An 18,056-nucleotide genomic window follows, 5' to 3' on the forward strand; every position below is an offset into this window, starting at 1 on the left:
CTCTGTGGATCATCACACTGTGGAATAACTTCCTGGATTACTTGAATGCTGTATCTCGTTGTGAACCTGAGCTGATTTCTAAAAAAATAAGATCTCCTGCTGGGTTCCTCCATTATTGCATCTTGGTGCCGTTTCTACCTGCAACACTCGGATCATCTTATCTGCATTGTTCTGATGATGATGCATTCATTCACATTCTAGACTTGTTCTTGTCATCATGTCGCTTGTAATTTATTTTTATTGCTTCTCCTGAAGAAATGTTGGTCTGGTTCCCTCCTCTGGTTCTGACTGGGATGACTGGAAATGACTCATGAAACAGCACCAGTATGAAATGACGTCAAGTTTATCTGAATGTCTGATTTATCAGCTTCTCCAGAACTGTTGTCAACTGATTTATCAGCTTCTGTAGAACTGTTGTCAACTGATTGATCAGCTTCTGTAGAACTTGTGTCCGGTTCTTTGATGACCTGAGCTGAGCCGACTTCTCTGTCTTCACCAGCTGAATGAATAAACTGCACTTTGTTTTCCTTCTCTGATGCTGAAAGAAACAGAAATATGATGCAACTCAGAATTCTCAAAAGAATCAAGATATTTTAAATCATTCAACAAATAGGGTTCGAAATCCTAAAAACATCTATATTGAGGGCCAAAGATTTATTTTCTAAAATAAAGATGCAAAAGAAAACTAAAGATGATCTGTCTGCAACTTCACACGACGTACAGTTCCACTGGAATCAGGGAAGTTTGTACTATTCTTCCCATGATCCACATGTTTCGTGGGGATGAACTGTCCACTACTAGCACCACATCGCCAGGTTCAAAGTTCCCTTTTTGTCTCGTCCACTTCTGGCGTTCCTGTAGGAGGGGTAAGTATTCACGAGTCCACCTACGCCAGAATAGATCCGCAAGATACTGTACCTGCCTCCAACGCTTTCTTGCGTGTAGGTCGTCCTTGTTGAAGATTCCTGGTGGCATGTTGGGCTGGGTCTTCATCAACAGCAGATGGTTGGGAGTCAGAGGTTCAATGTCGCAGGGATCATCTGACACACTTGTTATGGGTCGGCCATTTATTATACTTTCAACCTCACAAAGAAGGGTTTGAAGACTGTCGTCTGTGAGGGTCTGTTCCTTTAGCAGAGCGCCGAGAATCCTACGCACTGTGCGTATTTGCCGCTCCCATATTCCTCCTTGATGTGAGGCAGCTGGACTATTGAAAATCCATTTGATGCCCCTCTCTTGCATTGTCTTCTCCATCTCTGATTGGTCCAGGTTTTTTACAGCTTCTCTCAATTCCTTCTCGGGAACAACAAAATGGTGCCATTGTCGGAACGCATTATGGAGATCTGTCCTCTGCTACTTATGAAACGACGAAGGACATTGATACAAGCACTTGTGTCAAGACTATCTGCCACCTCGATATGCACAGATGGTGAGGCAGGTAAACATAACACCGTACCTTTTAACAGTGCTCCGACCCCGTTTCACTTCAAATGGGCCGAAGTAATCAATTCCAACGTTGGTAAACGGCGGTTTGTCTGGTAAAAGACGATCTTCCAGCAGAGGTGCCATTTTTTGTTCTCCAACTTGTCCTCGAAGTCTTCTGCAGACCGTGCATTTAGATATGATCTTCCTGATGGCTGAGGTTGCTTGAGGGATCCAAAACCTTTGTCTCAACTGCGATAACATGTAGTTGCGCCCAGAGTGACCGATCTTCTCATGGATTTCATTCAGTATGAGAATTGCAACTCTGGAGTGTTTGGAGAGCATCACAGAATGTTTGGTCTCAGCTGGCATGGCCGCTCTGTTCAGCCGTCCTCCTACTCTCAGGAAGCCATCTTGCAACATGGGATCGAGCCTGTACACCTGGCTGCTTTTCTTGACAGGCTTATTGCTGCAGAGAGCTCTAATTTCCTCAGGAAAGCATTGACTTTGGCTGTCCCGGATGATTTCCGCCTCTGCTGTCATCAGCTGCTCAAAGGTAACAGATCTCTTTTCCATAGTACTTCTGTACCTTTCCATGTTCTGTTGCACGATCACCTTCTGCTTCTCTGGATCCTTTTCGGATTGACTGGTCTCACTTAGAAACTCTTTCCTTTTGTTTTTCAGGTGGATCAACAACTTTCTAACTTCCATAATCCATGCAACCACCCTCTTCAACCGGTTCCAACTGTCGTAGTATTGAAGTAATTTGGACATACAGTCAAACTTTTCATCAATTGTGATGGTGTTTACTGTGATGGTTTTAACCTCTGGATCATTCTGCAAGTTCTGATTCATGTTTTCTGGTCTCTGTGGCCATTCACTTTCTGGCTGTAAAAGGAACTGTGGGCCATTTATCCAGTCTCTATCTTGCATCAAGCTTCTAGCTTTCAGACCCCTGGTCGCCTTGTCAGCCGGGTTCTGCGACGTCCTGACATACCTCCACTGCGATGGTTTAGTGGCCTCTCGTATGAGTGTAATCCTGTTTATGCCACGAAGGTCTTGTAGCGGGCAGTCTCGCTGTCTATGTACCGTAATTTCCGGACTATAAGCCGCTACTTTTTTCCTACACTTGAAACACTGCCGCTTGTTCTACGGTGCGGCTTATTTGTGTATTTTTTCTATCGGCCGCTAGGGGCGCTCGAGCGGAAAAGGTAAGAGAGATGGTGGAATATATGTGTCGAGGAAGACGCAAGTTTAGTGTAACTTCGCGCTTTGTGTATGAATAAAATTAGCATAAACAGACCCTCATCATGGAAAATGCAAGAAGAAATTTTACCGGTATGTTTTTTTTAACCAGCCCTGTTAGTGTTGCTGCCGTATTGCTGCTGTGTTACTGCCGCGTCACAGGCACCGTTTGAAAAGAAAAGCAAAGGTAGTGTAGCGTGTTGGGGAGGGGTGTGAGAATTTCCCAGCATGCTTTGTGGCAGTGTGTTTGTGGGTTCAGGTTGGTGTTAACCCTGTTTTTGTTCGTTGTAAATGTTATCTTTTGCAACTTTCAATGTTAGTGTTCTATTTATTGAGTTCTGGTTGTTGATGTATTTAATTACTGTTTTAATTACTGTTTGCACTTGCACACCATAAGCTAGGTTGTGTGTGTGATTGAAGACGTCCCTTCGTTGACGTGTCTTTCGTCTAGTGTAAAGTAGCGCTTTAAGCAGGTAGAACTCTGCGCATGAGTACTCTCGAGACTTATGTTTCAATGCGGCTCATAGTCAGGTGCGGCTCATAATCAAGTGCGGCTTGTATAAGTACGTAATTGAATAAATTGCCAAAATTATTTTATACTTCTTTGAATCCGGTGCGCTCTATAGTCCGGAAATTGCGGTATTTAAGCACCGTTGTGCTGTCAGTCCGGAAGATTGACTGCTGGAGTGGGATCTGCATTTCCTCCTGCAGCATCCTGTCCACCTTCACTGCAACTACTGCTGCAGTCAACTCTGTCCTTGGAACGGTGATGTTTTAGCGGCGAGACTCTAGACTTCCACATCCCAAGTGAACAGTGGATCAGTAGCCTGATTTTTTTTCTTCTCAATGTTTAGAATGAATAATGATGTGTTATTAAAATTTACACTAAATATATGTCTGTCAAGGCCACCTGGGTTTCTTTTGGATCAGAGCCTCAGGCTTGTTTTTTTCAGCAGTTCGACGCCAAAACATGGGTAACATTTATTGAATAACCTCTAAAAGCATTCCCCCAGCCCCAAGCCCACCACATAATCCCCATGTTGGCCCATCTGGGCTGGGTGTATAATAGAAAGTTACCTAGAAACAAAGCACAGACCAGACACCAGTCATTTTCTCAGGTATTGTGAAATGTAGGAAAATATTATGTTTATTTAGACAGTAGTGATAAATGGTTACATATCATTGTAAGGTTCACATTTACTGAAAATTAAAGTAAAATAGAGGGACATCAATTGTCAACGTAACCACGGGTGGCACAACATCTGTCCTAGGGTAAGACGCTGATCCGGGTTGATGAGCAAATACCTCATCAAAAACTTCTTACAGTCTGAGGAGGGTAGACGGAGAGAAAAGTGACCGTTAGCACAAAAGCTGCATTCATTAATTACAAGTTCAGACAATTACAAAATATTAATAAAGAAAAGAAGCAGTAGCATCTCTTTACCTTCAGACACTTTCAACTCCATTATGGTATACATGAGGACATTTTGGCAGTGCTGCATCCTTGTTGTGAACAAGTCAGTCTTTTCACTCAGTGGTTCCAGGAGGATGCAGCCGAGTTGCCAGACGGTGGTCGGGCCAGCTTCATAGGTTCCCCGCTGCTTAAACTCTGGAGGCTCATAGCAAGAGGTTCCTGTGAGAAAAGAAAAAGGTTGTGAATTAAAGTGTCCACTGAAAGTCAGCATGAGTTCAGCCGTACCGACGTAGCCGCAATATCCCGGCGTCACAAACCAGCCACAACCAAAGTCAATGATGCGCACTCGAGGAATGAGCCGAGCATCATAGAACTGGATGAGAATGTTTTCCAGTTTTAGATCGCGGTGGAAGACGCCTGCCTTATGGATTTCAATTGCAGCTTCCACCAGCTCTCTCATGAATTCCTGACGGACAGAAAGAAGAGTTAACGAACATCCAAAGATATTACCGTAATTTCCGGACTATAAGCCGCTACTTTTTTCCTACACTTTAAACACTGCCGCTTGTTCTACGGTGCAGCTTATTTATGTATTTTTTTTTCTATCGGCCGCTAGGGGCGCTCGAGCGGAAAAGGTAAGAGAGATGGTGGAATATATGTGTCGAGGAAGACGCAAGTTTAGTGTAACTTCGCGCTTTGTGTATGAATAAAATTAGCATAAACAGACCCTCATCATGGAAAATGCAAGAAGAAATTTTACCGGTATGTTTTTTTAACCAGCCCTGTTAGTGTTGCTGCCGTATTGCTGCTGTGTTACTGCCGCGTCACAGGCACCGTTTGAAAAGAAAAGCAAACGTAGTGTAGCGTGTTGGGGAGGGGTGTGAGAATTTCCCAGCATGCTTTGTGGCAGTGTGTCTGTGGGTTCAGGTTGGTGTTAACCTGTTTTTGTTTGTTGTAAATGTTATCTTTTGCAACTTTCAATGTTATTGTTCTATTTATTGAGTTCAAAATTGATTTTCTTTCTAAAATTAGATTATGCGGCTTTTAATCAGGTGCGCTCTATAGTCCGGAAATTATGGTATCAGACTGAGCTCTGCAGCGGTGGGAGGCGGTCCACCGTAACACGATAGCCAGCGTTATTACCTTAGCCAGGCATTCCTCTATTTGGCCATTGTTGAAGTCGAACAGGCTCATGCAGTTCTCTGGCCTCTCCATAATCAGTAGGACTTCATAATCATGGTCAGTCCATGCTAATGGGGATACCGCTGCATTTCCCCCTACAGCGTCCCCTGCTGTCATCGCCATCAGTATCATCTCCAGTGGGACGCAGTGGAGCTCACCGTTTATCACCTGAAGAGAGGAACACAACATGCTCGTCTGTGGTTTACTGCTGGTCATCAATGAAAAAGGAACAGCTCCACACTAAGTTCCACAACTGATGGTAGGATCAAAGTTAGCCTTACCACTGGCTGGTACTTGACCAAGTATTTATCAATGTGCTTAATTGCCACCTGCAGGAAAGAATCATGCGTCAAGGAGATCAGTGGTGATTATATGTGTATGTGTGTTTGGTGTGATTCAAATTAAAATACTTACTGGAAATAAATCGCCCCTTCTATAACCGCAATACACCGTTTGAAAACCTCCTTCTCCCAGCTGTGAATCTTCGATATAGTGTTTCTCATATTCTTCTGCAAATACAGATTTACTACAGCTGTAGTGCACACAAACACACATACACCCACCACAATAACCTCACCTTTGCTGTGCTTGAAGGCCGCAGCTCAGGAAAAGAGAACACATTGTGGGGAACCGTCACTGGTTCAGTCTTCTGTCTCTTCCTGGGTGCTTCTGGGTCTGACTGGGCCTTTCTCTTTCTGCCCCGGTTTGACACCTCCTTCGGTCCCACTTGAGTAGTGGGTTTGCTGCAGACCTTTCCCCTGCACTCAGAGCCGACCTTCCTCTTTTTGCTCACCGGCCTACCGTCCTCCCCTCTGCTGGTGGTTGGACTGGTGCTGGTCACGTGCCTCTAGTTAGCAGTCTAGCCTAATAGTCTAGAGGGGGAGGCTATAATAGGCCCTGCCTGCACACCACTCGCGTGTGGGTCGCTCGCCCTGAGACCTCCATTGCTCTCGCCGTGACTCTCCTTTCCAGAGTGGTTCTTTCCTTCTGGGTGCCGCATCGCGTTTTGGTCCCTGGCTGACAATGTCCTGCGGGTCGTTAAAGCATTTGTGATGTGTCACAGCAGGAAAGACATTGTTTGACCACTGGTGTGATCGCCTTGGGGTACCTGCTTCTTTCCCGAGGGTTTGGGCCGGACGTATGGGTCCATGAGTCCATCGAGAGGTGAGCGCAGGAGGGTGGCTGTGTAACTGGTGGAACTCTGCGTTGTGTTTCATGAGACTCTCGTATCCAGGATTCTCTTTATTCTGGCAGCAACAAATTGATCGACAGTTAACAGCCCGCTCGAGTTCCTCTCCCACGAGAGTATTGTGCAAAAAGGGCATACAACTAGTCACATACCTGGCAGCAACAAATAATAACATTGATCGACAGTTAGCAGCTCGAGGCAGACAAGGCGGGAAGACGAACATTAGCGAGACTCGTCATAGCGAGTAAGCTAGCGGTCAACACTGTCTAAACATCATGTCCTGGTATGTTTCTGTTGTATTTCTAACATGAATAAACAAACACATTAAACAACCTATTAGAATACATAAATGGATGAACACAGAACCAAACGTAACTAATCTGAACTGCCGTGATGGTAAATGAGACACCCACCTCTCCCACGAGAGTGATGCGTAAAAGGGGAGAGGCGGAGGGATCGCCATCACTTTTATAGGGGCACCACAGAAGAAGAAATGCAGGACGGAGCTCCTGAACCCATCACTTAGCACCGGAAATGCTGTATTTCTGACAGCTGAGCATGCAACAGACCATATTTTGTGTAACTAAACGCTTTATAACGCATTATAACACAAAAGCCCTGTTACAGCTGCTTCGTTGATGCTCGCTGCTCCTGATCGGGTGGCTGCCGGTGAGTGCTGCCTTTGGTGTTGTGGATCTTTGGCTACGGGACTGACGAACGCGGGCTGCCGTGTAGGGATTTGGCGCTGGATTCATCTGGTGGCCGGTGGTTCCCCATCTTGGTGGCTGCCGTTCCTGCTGGACATTGACCTGGTGCGTTTGTTGCTCCAACAGGAGCTCCTTGCTCGTTGGCGGCGGGATTTATAATCGGATTGGCTGGTGAGAGTTGCAGCTGCTGCATCCCTTGGACAGCGATCGTGGGTCTCTGGTTGTGTTGCGTTCACGGACCGAGGGAATCCAGGCCCACAGTCGGACATTGGGTGTTTGAGTGTGTGAATTCATGGTGCAGGAGTGTGTGACCTGATGAGGGTTTTTATGAGAATGGTTTAGGTCGCTATTTTAATTAATTAGTATGTTTTAGGTTAGTTTGGTTATGTTAATTGGTGTAAACTTTTGTTGTTTTCTGTTTCTGTATTAATGTGTTTTTAATGTGTTGGTGTCCTGGGTGGTAACATCTCCCCCTCCCGGGTTGTGCTGTGATTTTGGAATTGGGTTTTTATGTTTATCACGAGATTAGTTTGAGCGTGTGGCATGTGGAGTGTCCCTTTCATTCTCTTCCTGTGGACTGACCACCCCGTCCACCAGGAGGCCTCAGTAGCTGGAAGTGTGTGGTATTATTCTGGTGGTAGTCGAGAGGTGTTGAAGATGAAGGAATTTTCGTAGACTCCTACTTGGTTGTAAGAGATGTTTATTGGAGAGAACAGTATCTATCGGACGCTGCAGCTTGCCCGAGGGAGGTTTCGTTGTCCAAATGGTGAAGATCTCTAAAGTGCTTACTTCGATAGCCCCTTCTTATAAAGTCAAGTAAACACATTCTTCTCTGATGACCTTATAACACAATATAGCCAACCAAATGGTATAGATTCCAGTTATTACCAAAAATGGAAGTAGGAGGAAGGCCTCATGGTACACATCCTCATTTGAAGAATAATCGGGAGCTGATGTGCCACAGCATCCCCTCTTATCAGCTCCTCATACTGGAAAAACAAAACATCCATCACGAGGTTATGCTCAATCTTTATTTATATAGCATCTGTTACAATCAAAATTGTTTGTTAGGCGCTTTCCATAATCCCAGGGCCTGACCCCAAACAAGCAACAGTGGTAAGGAAAAACTCCCTCTTAACAGGAAGAAACCTGTTTGAGAAACCTCAATTTGAGTGGGTCAACGGGGTCGGAGGTCAGTATGCAGCGCTGAAGGCGGCAATACCTGTAGCTAAACTATTCCTACAACTGATATAAAAACTCAGCTGTGTGGGTTTGTATTTACCTTTCAACTTTTGAAAATGGAGCCACATCAAGAGAAACACGGTTTAGAAACAATATCTGTAAAAAAAAATAAAAAAATAAAACAAAAGTAAATTATTATTTTAAGACACTAAGATGTCCTTGTGTCTAAACTGCACAGTAATCACTTCTAATACAAACTGGAAATGGAAGTTCTCCAGGACAGAAGATGGTGCTGTTGTCTTTTAAATGTTTCCATCCTCTTCATCACACAGAAGAATCCACAGACCCGAACCAGCACCACTGGAAAACAGGATTCTTTTGGATTTATTATTCAGTGAATGTTCTCAACCATCCAGGGGAAAGAACTTTTCTCTGGACTTCCTTGTGACTTCCTGACGATATTTTGGCTCTCATCCAAGAGGCATCTTCAGTTTTCCACCGCTTCAAATCATCCACGAAGCCAGACTACCTTAATCAGAAACTAATTACTGCAGAATTTATGAATAGTTTGGGGTTTCCTGATTTGTTTCCTCTTGTAATTATGTGTTATTAGAACTGCAACTGATATCAGCAGTTGCAAAAATGACCTTTGCAGGGGTGAATACCTGTTTAAAAATATGGGAAAATAGATATAGTTGTGACTTTTGACCTTGAAGAGAAGCTGACAAAATTGGACCCTTTTGAAATACATGATGATGGATATCATCACTGAAGCTTTCCAGGACCGCTTCTGCTGATTTAAGAAGATCAACAAAGCAGTTTCTGAGACTACTTTCAAGTGACATCACAATCCAAGATATACATGAATATCTTGGATTTTGGACTGAAGTACTGGCTGTACAGGGCGCCCTGAGAAAACCTGGCACAGCAGTGTGTAAGATACATAGACCATCACAAACAAAAAGTACATGTCCTACAGTAAAGTCTATTTCGTTTTTAAACGTTTCACCGACCATAAACTACAGTTCCCACAATGCATGTCAAGCTTATGACGTTCTTGGATTGATAAATAATCGCCACTAGGTTGCAGGATTTCCCCACAACTTTTTTAGCCTTCATAAATATGAATAAACCCAACGTGTCCAAAACCACAAATAATTTTGCGGGAAAAGGAAGGTAATTTAATGAAATCAGAGAAAATACAAACATGTTAGTGATTCCAGGAGCAAAATCAATGTGTTTTGTTTTACGAGGCAGTGATGCTGCGTCAGCATTTTGACCTCAAACACAGAGCGAGGTATGCGAAATTTAGCCTCCAAGAAAAACTTCAAATTGTCCAATAATTTAAATGTAGACTGCAATCACATATGTGAAGCTAGAGCCAAAAAGGATGCAGCAATGGAAATAGCTTAACTGTTGAAGAAATCAGAAGATGAACAGAATGGGAGGTAGTTCCTGAAGAGATGTATCTTCAGTTTTTTTGAGCAGGTGGGCCCCAAACAGGTACAGTTATTTTTAAAATGTAAAATTTTTCAAGAAGACTTTGTAGATTAAATGAAGAAACTATCTCAAAGCAAAGCAGCTGTTGCAATTAATGTTCAACACAGTTGTAATGGTCTATCCATTTCAATATGAGGTGTGAAAGAAAACGTCTCACACAATGACTATGCATGACCTGCATAAAACTAATATGATACTGTATGTTTGCTGAAATTTGTGTTATTTACTTTATGCAGACACTTGTGCTAATGCGTGTACAATATTTGAGAGGTTTTTAACAACATGTTTTCTACATTTATACTGTACAGTCTGACAGTAACCGTAATGCTGATGCAGCCCTCAGTGAGAATGAGTCTGACATTTGTGTCTTGATTGTAAATCTTTGATTCATGTGAAAATACAAAAACACGAAACTCAAATATGTATTAATTTTGCAATAAATAGAAGAGTCTCACTTTGGCTCCAGTCGATAGCGGAAAGTTTTACCCACGAAGCTGAAACGTAATTGAGTGCAGACTGCCTGGCAAAATAATCAAGGACCTCTGCTGATGTACTCACGCACTTCCTTCACATTTAATAGCAATTCCCGTAACTTTTTTCATATGGATATCTGTTGTCGACAGCTGAGCGATGTGCATTATTTCAAGCATCCGTAGGGCTGCTTCCTGTGTAAAAACCACCTGTCTGTTTCAGGGACACAGAGGATCAGGACCAGATGTTGTCATCGACTTTGAAAGTGCGAAAACTCATTAAACATTTTCATGGCTGCAGGCGCGAAGTTTGCGTGTGCAAAATGGCACCACTTCACATGCTACCTGTGAGAAACACATCAAAGAGTGTTGTATATTCTAATGACAGGCCTGCACATGCCCAACTTCCACAATTATCTGAGCCAATAATCCAAACAACAATTAGGACACAGACCAGACAAGCAGTATGTCCAAAATGAAAAAAACAAACACCAATATTCACAAATGTTCTTATTACTTTTCTACCAAGGGTCCACACGGCATCCAAGTGATCTCATATAAGGTTGCAGTCAAGAGAGGCGCCCCTAAACATGATCCCCACCCTCCCTTACAAACCCACTCCTACTTCCATGAGCCCTCCGAACTACCCTTCAACACGCAGTGTAATTTCAGCACCCACCTCTGTGTTCCTACAGAAGACACAGGGTACATTATGGGCTGTAGGCTCTAGGTGAAGCATTGAAGTGAGCAGGAGAGGGTTTATTCCCCCTCCTGGAGGAGACTTTGGAAGTACGTGAAATCCAGCGTGCTTTGTGTGAGAAGCTGCTTGTTATTTTGACGAGCAGGAGCCCCTGAAAGGAACAGTCAGGATTCACAGTAACCAGAGTCAGCCTCGGCGAGAGACAAACGCTTCTCACGGTGACAGACATGCAGCCGCTCACAGTCCTCTGTGTTCTTTTTCTCCTGCTGCATATCTGCTCTGGGAGTGCAGACGGCCAAAGGTAAGTGAGCTGTCATCTAAACCCTCTTTTCAGCCAGGACCTTCCAAATAAACTCCTCTAAAGTTTATCACATTTGACTTACTGAATGAGGCAATCATCATCACTAATGACCAATATTAGAGAACTATTATCAGTTGTTTTTACTGGTAGTTCTGCACCCTGCTTTGATTTGAGCAGCGTGTGAGAGGGCAGAATCAGTCATTTTTTAAGAAGGCATTTACACACCGGTGCTACTGAAAGTACAGGGCTAATGGGTCGGCTAAATGTGGCACGACGAGTGTGAATGAAGCAAGAGCACCTGTCGCACTTCAGAGCCCCTCTCCTGTGGGCTATTCTGGTGGATTTCTTTCAAGTCTCACGTTCCTCCTGTCCCACTGGAGCCAAGGCTGCTTACAGGATGCTGCTACTACTACTACTACTACTACCAATGTCACCCTGATGTTTAGGGTTATTACAGTTCTAAATAGAGATAAGAAAGCTGCATTAACCGATGTGGACGTCAGTCTCTGCCACGTTCTTATTCATCAGCAGATGCCCTTCAACATGCAATTGAATTTACACGTTCAAAATACTCATGCAATTGATGCAATCTATATGCCCAGTGGGTTATTTTTAAATCCTTTTGCTGACAACAAGTGTGCTAACATTACCATGAATTCTTATCTCACTTCAGACATTTGACCTACTTTAGTATCTGGATGTGGTAAACGGACAAATGGTTGTATATATAAGGTGTCAGGTTGCACCACAGGAAGTGTCTGGCTAATTAGTTTGTTTTCATTTGTAGCTACAGCTGGTTGTTACTCCACAGGGGATCTTCTCTAACACTCAGGGGGTCTGAACCAGAACGCTTTATTTGTATTGGAGGTGGGTTTTGTGTTCTTATTTCCTGACTGTTGACCAGAGCCTGTCCTTCCAACTTTTCCATGCAACAGGACTTGAACAAGTCCCCTACAGACCGAGACACCGCTGCCACGTTTTGTTGTCTTGTTTGTTTTTAGCAAAGTGTAACTGAGAAAAATCTCCAAGTAATTTTTGTTGGCTTGCTGTCGGCAGTTAAATCCTCCTTCTTACTTTCTACCCAGGCACTACCGACAAGTCCTTACTGGAAACCAAGTGGGGGTGTGTCGCTATGGCAGGAGACTAGAGTGTTGCTATGGCTGGAAGAAAAATAGTAAAGGACAGTGTGAGGGTAAGATGTCTTTTAATAATAATAATTAGATTCAGAGTTGTTTTGTGAATAAACACACATACCTGAAGGGAGTCTAAATTATCTCCATTAACATGTGGTTAAGTTTGGTCTGCTTCTTTAGTCCAACAGAGACATTAAAAAGCCACACGCCTGTGTTCTGTAATTGACATATGTGGTTTGATAAAATCCCAACATCCTCAAAATGTTTATGACTGCTGGTGTTTTTCCATGTTAATGGCTTTACCAGCTCAGTGTGTGCACGGCTGCAAGCACGGAGAGTGTGTCGGCCCCAACAAATGCAAGTGTTTCCCCGGATACACTGGAAAGACATGTAATCAAGGTAGGCGGTTGGGGTCAGGGGTCAGTTGAGAACCATTGTGCACCAGTGTGTGAAAATGCCCAGTAGTTAGATGGTGCAACGTGTTTGCAGATCTGAACGAGTGCGGCCTGAAACCTCGTCCCTGTGAGCACCGCTGCATGAACAGCTATGGAAGTTACAAGTGCTACTGTCTGAACGGTTACACGGTGACCCCTGATGGCTCCTGCACCAGTGAGTAATGTCGTCCTCTGTGACCAAAGTGACCAAAGCTGTGCATTTATTTGGTCTTTTTCTCGTCTTCAGACTCCAGAACCTGCTCTCTCGCTCACTGTCAGTATGGTTGTGAGGAGGTCCAGGGGGAGATCCGCTGCCTCTGCCCGTCTCCAGGGCTGCAGCTTGGACAGGATGAACGGACTTGTGTTGGTGAGGAACATGATTTGGGGCCTTCTCATTTATCTTGTGTCTTCTCTCAGACCCGCTGTCAGCAGCCGTTCCACTTCATTCTTCATGCTGATGTTATTTTGCCTCGTTTGTATGCAGATCAGGGACTTTTCTGAATTCTACAGCTCTGTAATTATTAAAACAATGTGGCTATTCTTGTTAGGCTTCCAATTATCTTGGTTGTAATGTAGCTAGTTTGCAAACTCATATAACAAGGTCTGAAGAAGCATTTAAACTTTTCCTGACTTGCCATTCCACTGCAGCAGGGATTGTAATTTCCTTAAGGCAGGTTTACCCATTTGAAAGGACGCTTTAAATTCTTACAATATGATGCTTGACAGCACTCGGGTGTGTGATAAACCTCCTCTAAATCCATTGATAAATATGTTATATCTCTCTATTTTCCTGTGCTGCTTTCTCCATTATTCCAAATGGTAGATCAAATGAAACAGGAAATAATGTAGAAATGTGAACGATGTGGACACAAGAGAGAAAGAAAAGGGAACGTCAACTGGGAGAGATTCAGTTACAAGCTGCTCACAGAGCTTAACTCTTCATTCTGAGGCTTTCCAAATCATCTTTCCCTCTTGTCTCCCGCAGAGATTTAAGTAGAGTCTTTCACCACATGGGTTTGGGGGAGAGGGGGGTGTTCTTGGGGGCTATGATGGGTTGGCTGTGGCTTACACTACCGTCTGGACTTGCTTTGGCAGCATAGGCTCGCTTTGGCTCCGCTCTGGAGGCAGCACAATCTATCAGTCAGCACTCGATGTGACAGACTCCTACACAATGTCAACACTGAAATGTGTGGCACTGCTCTGCTGAGAAGAGATCCTCATTGAGAGGATGGTGCATGAGAAATCAGTGAGAAAAGTTGTATTTATTTATATTTACCTGTTGGCCTCTATTGCACAGTGACTGCACGTCAGCTTTGGAATTTAAATGGAATAAAATGTCTTTCAACGTTGTCTGTCCTCAGATATTGATGAATGTGTAACTGGAAAGAACCTCTGTCCGTACAACAGACAGTGTGTGAACACCTTCGGCAGCTACTTCTGCAAGTGTCAGGAGGGTTTCGACCTGAAATATGTTGACGGCAAATATGACTGTGTAGGTAAGGTGTACAAGGTCAGCAGGGGGAGTCATTTGTAAAAAATAAAAAAAGCCTGCTGTTTAAGGTTCACTTAGCCTTCTTGTGCTTCCAGACCATGATGAGTGTGCAACGGACACCCACAAATGCAGCCACCACGCCGACTGCCTCAACACTCAAGGATCCTACAAGTGCAAGTGCAAGTCTGGCTTCAGAGGGAATGGATTTGAATGTTCCGGTGAGCTCCAGGGCTCTTTAATTGTGAACTAATGAGCGTTAGGTTGATTTTGTTTTATCTGCATTGAATATTGTTATAGTCCAGCCTCAGGTTTCTACCGCTGAGGAATATTGTGTTGAAATGTTGATAAATTTACATAAAAGGAAAGCTCGGCCAGTGTCCTCTCATCACATGAGAGAACCAGAGTTCATCTGGACATCTGTGCAAATGTGGCTCGGAAATGTCAGCATAACTAAACATGCCTTTTCTTATAGTCAAGCCATTTTATCAGAGATCCTGGGATGGCGAAAGAGGCAGTGCTGATGATTTTTTCAATGGTGAGCTTATTTGGAATCCAGGACTCCGCTTCCACTGCTCGCCCTTTGCCCCACAACCCCCATTCATCCCTCTCTTCTTGGTTGATTGAGAGAACATTTCCCTAGGCTCTTTCCTTTGCTCGTGGCTGGAAACACACAACACATACAGCTTAATATGAAACATGGAATCAACAGCATGGCCTGTGATTTATATGCCAAATGTCACATGCTTCACTTGCATGAAACAGAGCAAGAAACTGGCCTTTTTTTTTTTTTTTTTACAATGTCCAGCTGCCACAAATGAAATCTGGCCCAAAAGGCATCTCTAACTCGTGATTATGGTTCCACATGTCTGATTCTGTTTCCCCTTCCTGCTTGCAGCCATCCCAGACTTCCAGGTGAAACCTGAGGTTGTGGACGGTAAACCAGATGAGCAACTGAAGAATTTTATTCCCGAGTCAATTGTGACACTGCCGCCGCAGATCCCCCTGCAGCCTTTTGACTATGAAAGAGAAGTCTATGCAGGCAGCCAGGCCAGGGGGAACCGGGAGGAGGAATTTCCAGAGGAGGAAGAGGAGGAAGAAGAAGTACACAACCAGCTCAATCCAAGAGGAGATGTTTTCAGTAAGCAGCCTTTTGGTTTGGCTCCCGGAAAGCAATCATTTGTCTGACAATGTAGGTGGTCCACAACACATCTACCCCTGACTAAACAAGCTAATTGTTTTTACAGCTATTTTTCTCTCCCCCCCCCCTCCCCTTCCCAGCATCTGAATGCAGTAAGAAGTCTTTAATCAGCAGCTTTAATATGCTTAAATGATGTCAGGTCAGGTTTAAGACTGACCAGCTGCATGTGCCCTGTCAAGATCAGGCTGCTCGAGGACTTGCTGAGCTTTTCCTGGAGGTTTTCTAGGACTCCTTCTGGTGAACAGGTTTAGGCATATGAGGGTTATGAGAGGTGTCTCCACCATGTTGATTATCATTTGATCCTCACGGTGTTTATACCATCACGTGACCTTAATCACTCACAATGCACATAAATAATAATCCATCAGCACATTTTTCACCCTGCACAACCTGGCAATAAACAGACCATTATTAGATTTAAAATGAAAAGTGGGAAGTTTACAATTGGTATGCACCCCTCTGAGATTTGAGAGACATTTAACCACAAATCTGCATCGTTATGGAAACACCCGAGTCTGTAAGTACTGAGATAACAAGAGGAGACAAGCCCCGAGACATCCATCACCTCCGGGAAGGAATTTTGCCCTCTAGGCATGTTAGAGCCAAGGGACACAACCCATCCTGGGTCCGCTTCCCATCTCCTGGGAGGAGGGAGAGGAGAGGAAAATATAAAAAGTCTCCAAGCCTTTTATTATGTTTTCCCCAAAACAGCTGTTGTGCAAACAGACTGAACTCAGCGAAGGAAAGTCTGTCATCAGCCCTGTAGACCTTTCTACCACCGGCCCACTCCGGTTGAGACGGGCTCCATACATCCAGCTGTCACTGCGCTGCTCCCAGAGTTTTAAAACTCTCGGGGAGGGGATGGATCCTCTGGTCGGAGATGCATCGAGTGACAGCAGCACAGGTCCACACTTGTTGGTTCAGAGGCCCTTTAAGCTTTGGTTTGATCACAAAGAGTCGAGAGAGCTTCATTTTTAACAGTGAAAAAGCGATACACTTACGTCTGATTCTCCGCTTCTGAATCTAATCCAGCTGCATACAACATGGTATTAGATCATATAATGTGCCCTTTTTTGGAACTGAACACTCTTTTGTTGCAGGAGGTATTTAAATGGAAATTGCATTAAATCATGCTGTTTCCCCCCCCCCCCCCACCCATTTCAAATGCAGTAACGGAGGACTTTGAATCAGTGTTTGGTCCCCCCACAGATGTTAAAGAAATCCAAATCACGCCAGTTCAGGAAGGTAAGGCATCCTTTGCACTTGTGCTATTGTTAGAATAATATATGAATTTACTGTAAATATTTTATTCTCTAGATTTTTTTATGGATTGCAACTTTGACCAGGGAGCATGTGAATGGGTCCAGGACAAGGCTGACAGTATAGACTGGAGTGTGATATACCATGATGACGGTAATGGAGGACATACTTACCCATAGACGTCTTCAGCCTCATACATTGACTTACGTACTGTAACATCTCCTCTAGGTGCCCAGTACTACATGGCGTTGAGCGGGCTCGTAGGTGAACAAGGTGACACAGCCAAGCTGAAGCTGCTCCTCAGTGACCGCGCCCAGCAGGGCAGCTTCTGCCTCACCTTTGACTACCGGATTCTGGGACAGAATGTGGGAACGATCAAGGTGCTGCTGGATAACAACTCTTATCCAGTGTGGGAGCAGAGCCAAAGCAGACAGCAGAGCTGGCAGACAGAATTCCTCACTGTGGCCTGGAAAGAAGAAGCCCCCCAAGCTGTGAGTCATGTTATTGGTTTAAAAGACGTTAAAGGTAATAACATGTGGTGCACAAAGGATGTATCAAAGCTAAACAGCGATTATTCTCCAAGATTTTAAATTGATCCACTTCAGACTACTGGGAACTGAACTACCAATGCAATTACTAAATATCTTTCAGATTGTGTTTGAAGCGCAGCGTGGGAACAGTGTTGGAGGAGAGATTGGGCTGGATAATGTAGTGCTGACCTCAGGCCCCTGCCAAGATGAGGGTGATCCAATCTATTAAGAAGCCTCAGCCCAGATTTTTAATTTAGAAATCTGTTCTCACACAAACCAACTAGTCCCGTCCACAGCTTTTGGTTCCTTTGATTTTTTTCCTCAGTTTTTTCATACATAATTATGACACTATGTTGCATGGTCAACATTTTGTATCTATCTATGACACATATAACAAACTGAAGACCTCAGGAATATGTGCTAAAGCTAATTTAACTAGTGTGTTCATTGCTGAAAATATATGAAAATAATCTTGATATGCAATGTGAATTCTTGGGCAGATTATTACTGAAATCAAATCTTACAGATATTTTTTTGTTGAAGGCTAAGTACAATAAATGTTAAAACTGTCAGTGCATATCTGCTGTACATTTTGCTTATATCCTTTCAATAAAATGTTTTTTTTTCTACACCTACCATTCATTCCCCCTTTTTAAATCATTATCATTTCTTTTTTGATAGATGCTATATGATGACT

General features: G+C 43.8%; 2 protein-coding genes across 6 annotated transcripts; one reads left to right on the forward strand and one right to left on the reverse strand.

Moving 5' to 3' along the window:
- Window positions 1–3,780: 3,780 nt before the first annotated feature.
- LOC130527485 (serine/threonine-protein kinase pim-2-like) lies at window positions 3,781–7,378 on the reverse strand. 4 transcript variants are annotated; one of them, XM_057036098.1, is made up of 8 exons: window positions 7,078–7,378; window positions 6,372–6,510; window positions 5,678–6,291; window positions 5,545–5,592; window positions 5,225–5,431; window positions 4,367–4,547; window positions 4,112–4,300; window positions 3,781–3,994 (listed from the first exon to the last, which is right to left on the reverse strand). In XM_057036098.1, exons 3-8 carry the CDS (start codon window positions 5,816–5,818, stop codon window positions 3,903–3,905), a joined length of 858 nt encoding a protein of 285 aa, XP_056892078.1. In that variant the 5' UTR covers window positions 5,819–6,291; window positions 6,372–6,510; window positions 7,078–7,378; the 3' UTR covers window positions 3,781–3,902. The 4 variants fall into 4 exon arrangements, with proteins under 4 accessions (XP_056892078.1, XP_056892072.1, XP_056892063.1 ...); XM_057036092.1 differs by having other exon boundaries at window positions 6,866–7,378; XM_057036083.1 differs by having other exon boundaries at window positions 6,372–6,754; window positions 6,866–7,378.
- A 114-nt stretch (window positions 7,379–7,492) lies between these two features.
- Window positions 7,493–17,997, forward strand: egfl6 (EGF-like-domain, multiple 6). 2 transcript variants are annotated; one of them, XM_057036058.1, is made up of 13 exons: window positions 7,493–11,312; window positions 12,398–12,504; window positions 12,752–12,844; window positions 12,935–13,054; window positions 13,127–13,246; window positions 14,241–14,375; window positions 14,467–14,589; window positions 14,844–14,906; window positions 15,267–15,509; window positions 16,740–16,814; window positions 16,887–16,982; window positions 17,058–17,320; window positions 17,481–17,997. In XM_057036058.1, the coding sequence occupies exons 1-13, from the start codon at window positions 11,239–11,241 to the stop codon at window positions 17,586–17,588; spliced, it is 1,620 nt and encodes a 539-aa protein (XP_056892038.1). In that variant the 5' UTR covers window positions 7,493–11,238; the 3' UTR covers window positions 17,589–17,997. The 2 variants fall into 2 exon arrangements, with proteins under 2 accessions (XP_056892038.1, XP_056892043.1); XM_057036063.1 differs by lacking the exon at window positions 14,844–14,906.
- Window positions 17,998–18,056: the final 59 nt, after the last annotated feature.

The sequence above is a fragment of the Takifugu flavidus genome, chromosome 1 (assembly GCF_003711565.1).
Source record: "Takifugu flavidus isolate HTHZ2018 chromosome 1, ASM371156v2, whole genome shotgun sequence".
NCBI classification, from domain to species: domain Eukaryota; kingdom Metazoa; phylum Chordata; class Actinopteri; order Tetraodontiformes; family Tetraodontidae; genus Takifugu; species Takifugu flavidus.

Bases quoted from the DNA above. Each gene is read 5' to 3' on its own strand.
- LOC130527485 (XM_057036098.1), bottom strand. From the start codon at position 5,818: ATGTGTGTTTGTGTGCACTACAGCTGTAGTAAATCTGTATTTGCAGAA. The intron at 5,593-5,677 runs GTAAGTATTTTA...TCTTTCCTGCAG, and splicing joins GAAGGGGCGATTTATTTCCA to GTGGCAATTAAGCACATTGA. The intron at 5,432-5,544 runs GTAAGGCTAACT...TCCTCTCTTCAG, and splicing joins TGGTCAAGTACCAGCCAGTG to GTGATAAACGGTGAGCTCCA.
- egfl6 (XM_057036058.1), top strand. From the start codon at position 11,239: ATGCAGCCGCTCACAGTCCTCTGTGTTCTTTTTCTCCTGCTGCATATC. The intron at 11,313-12,397 runs GTAAGTGAGCTG...CTTTCTACCCAG, and splicing joins GGGAGTGCAGACGGCCAAAG to GCACTACCGACAAGTCCTTA. The intron at 13,055-13,126 runs GTGAGTAATGTC...TCTCGTCTTCAG, and splicing joins CCCTGATGGCTCCTGCACCA to ACTCCAGAACCTGCTCTCTC.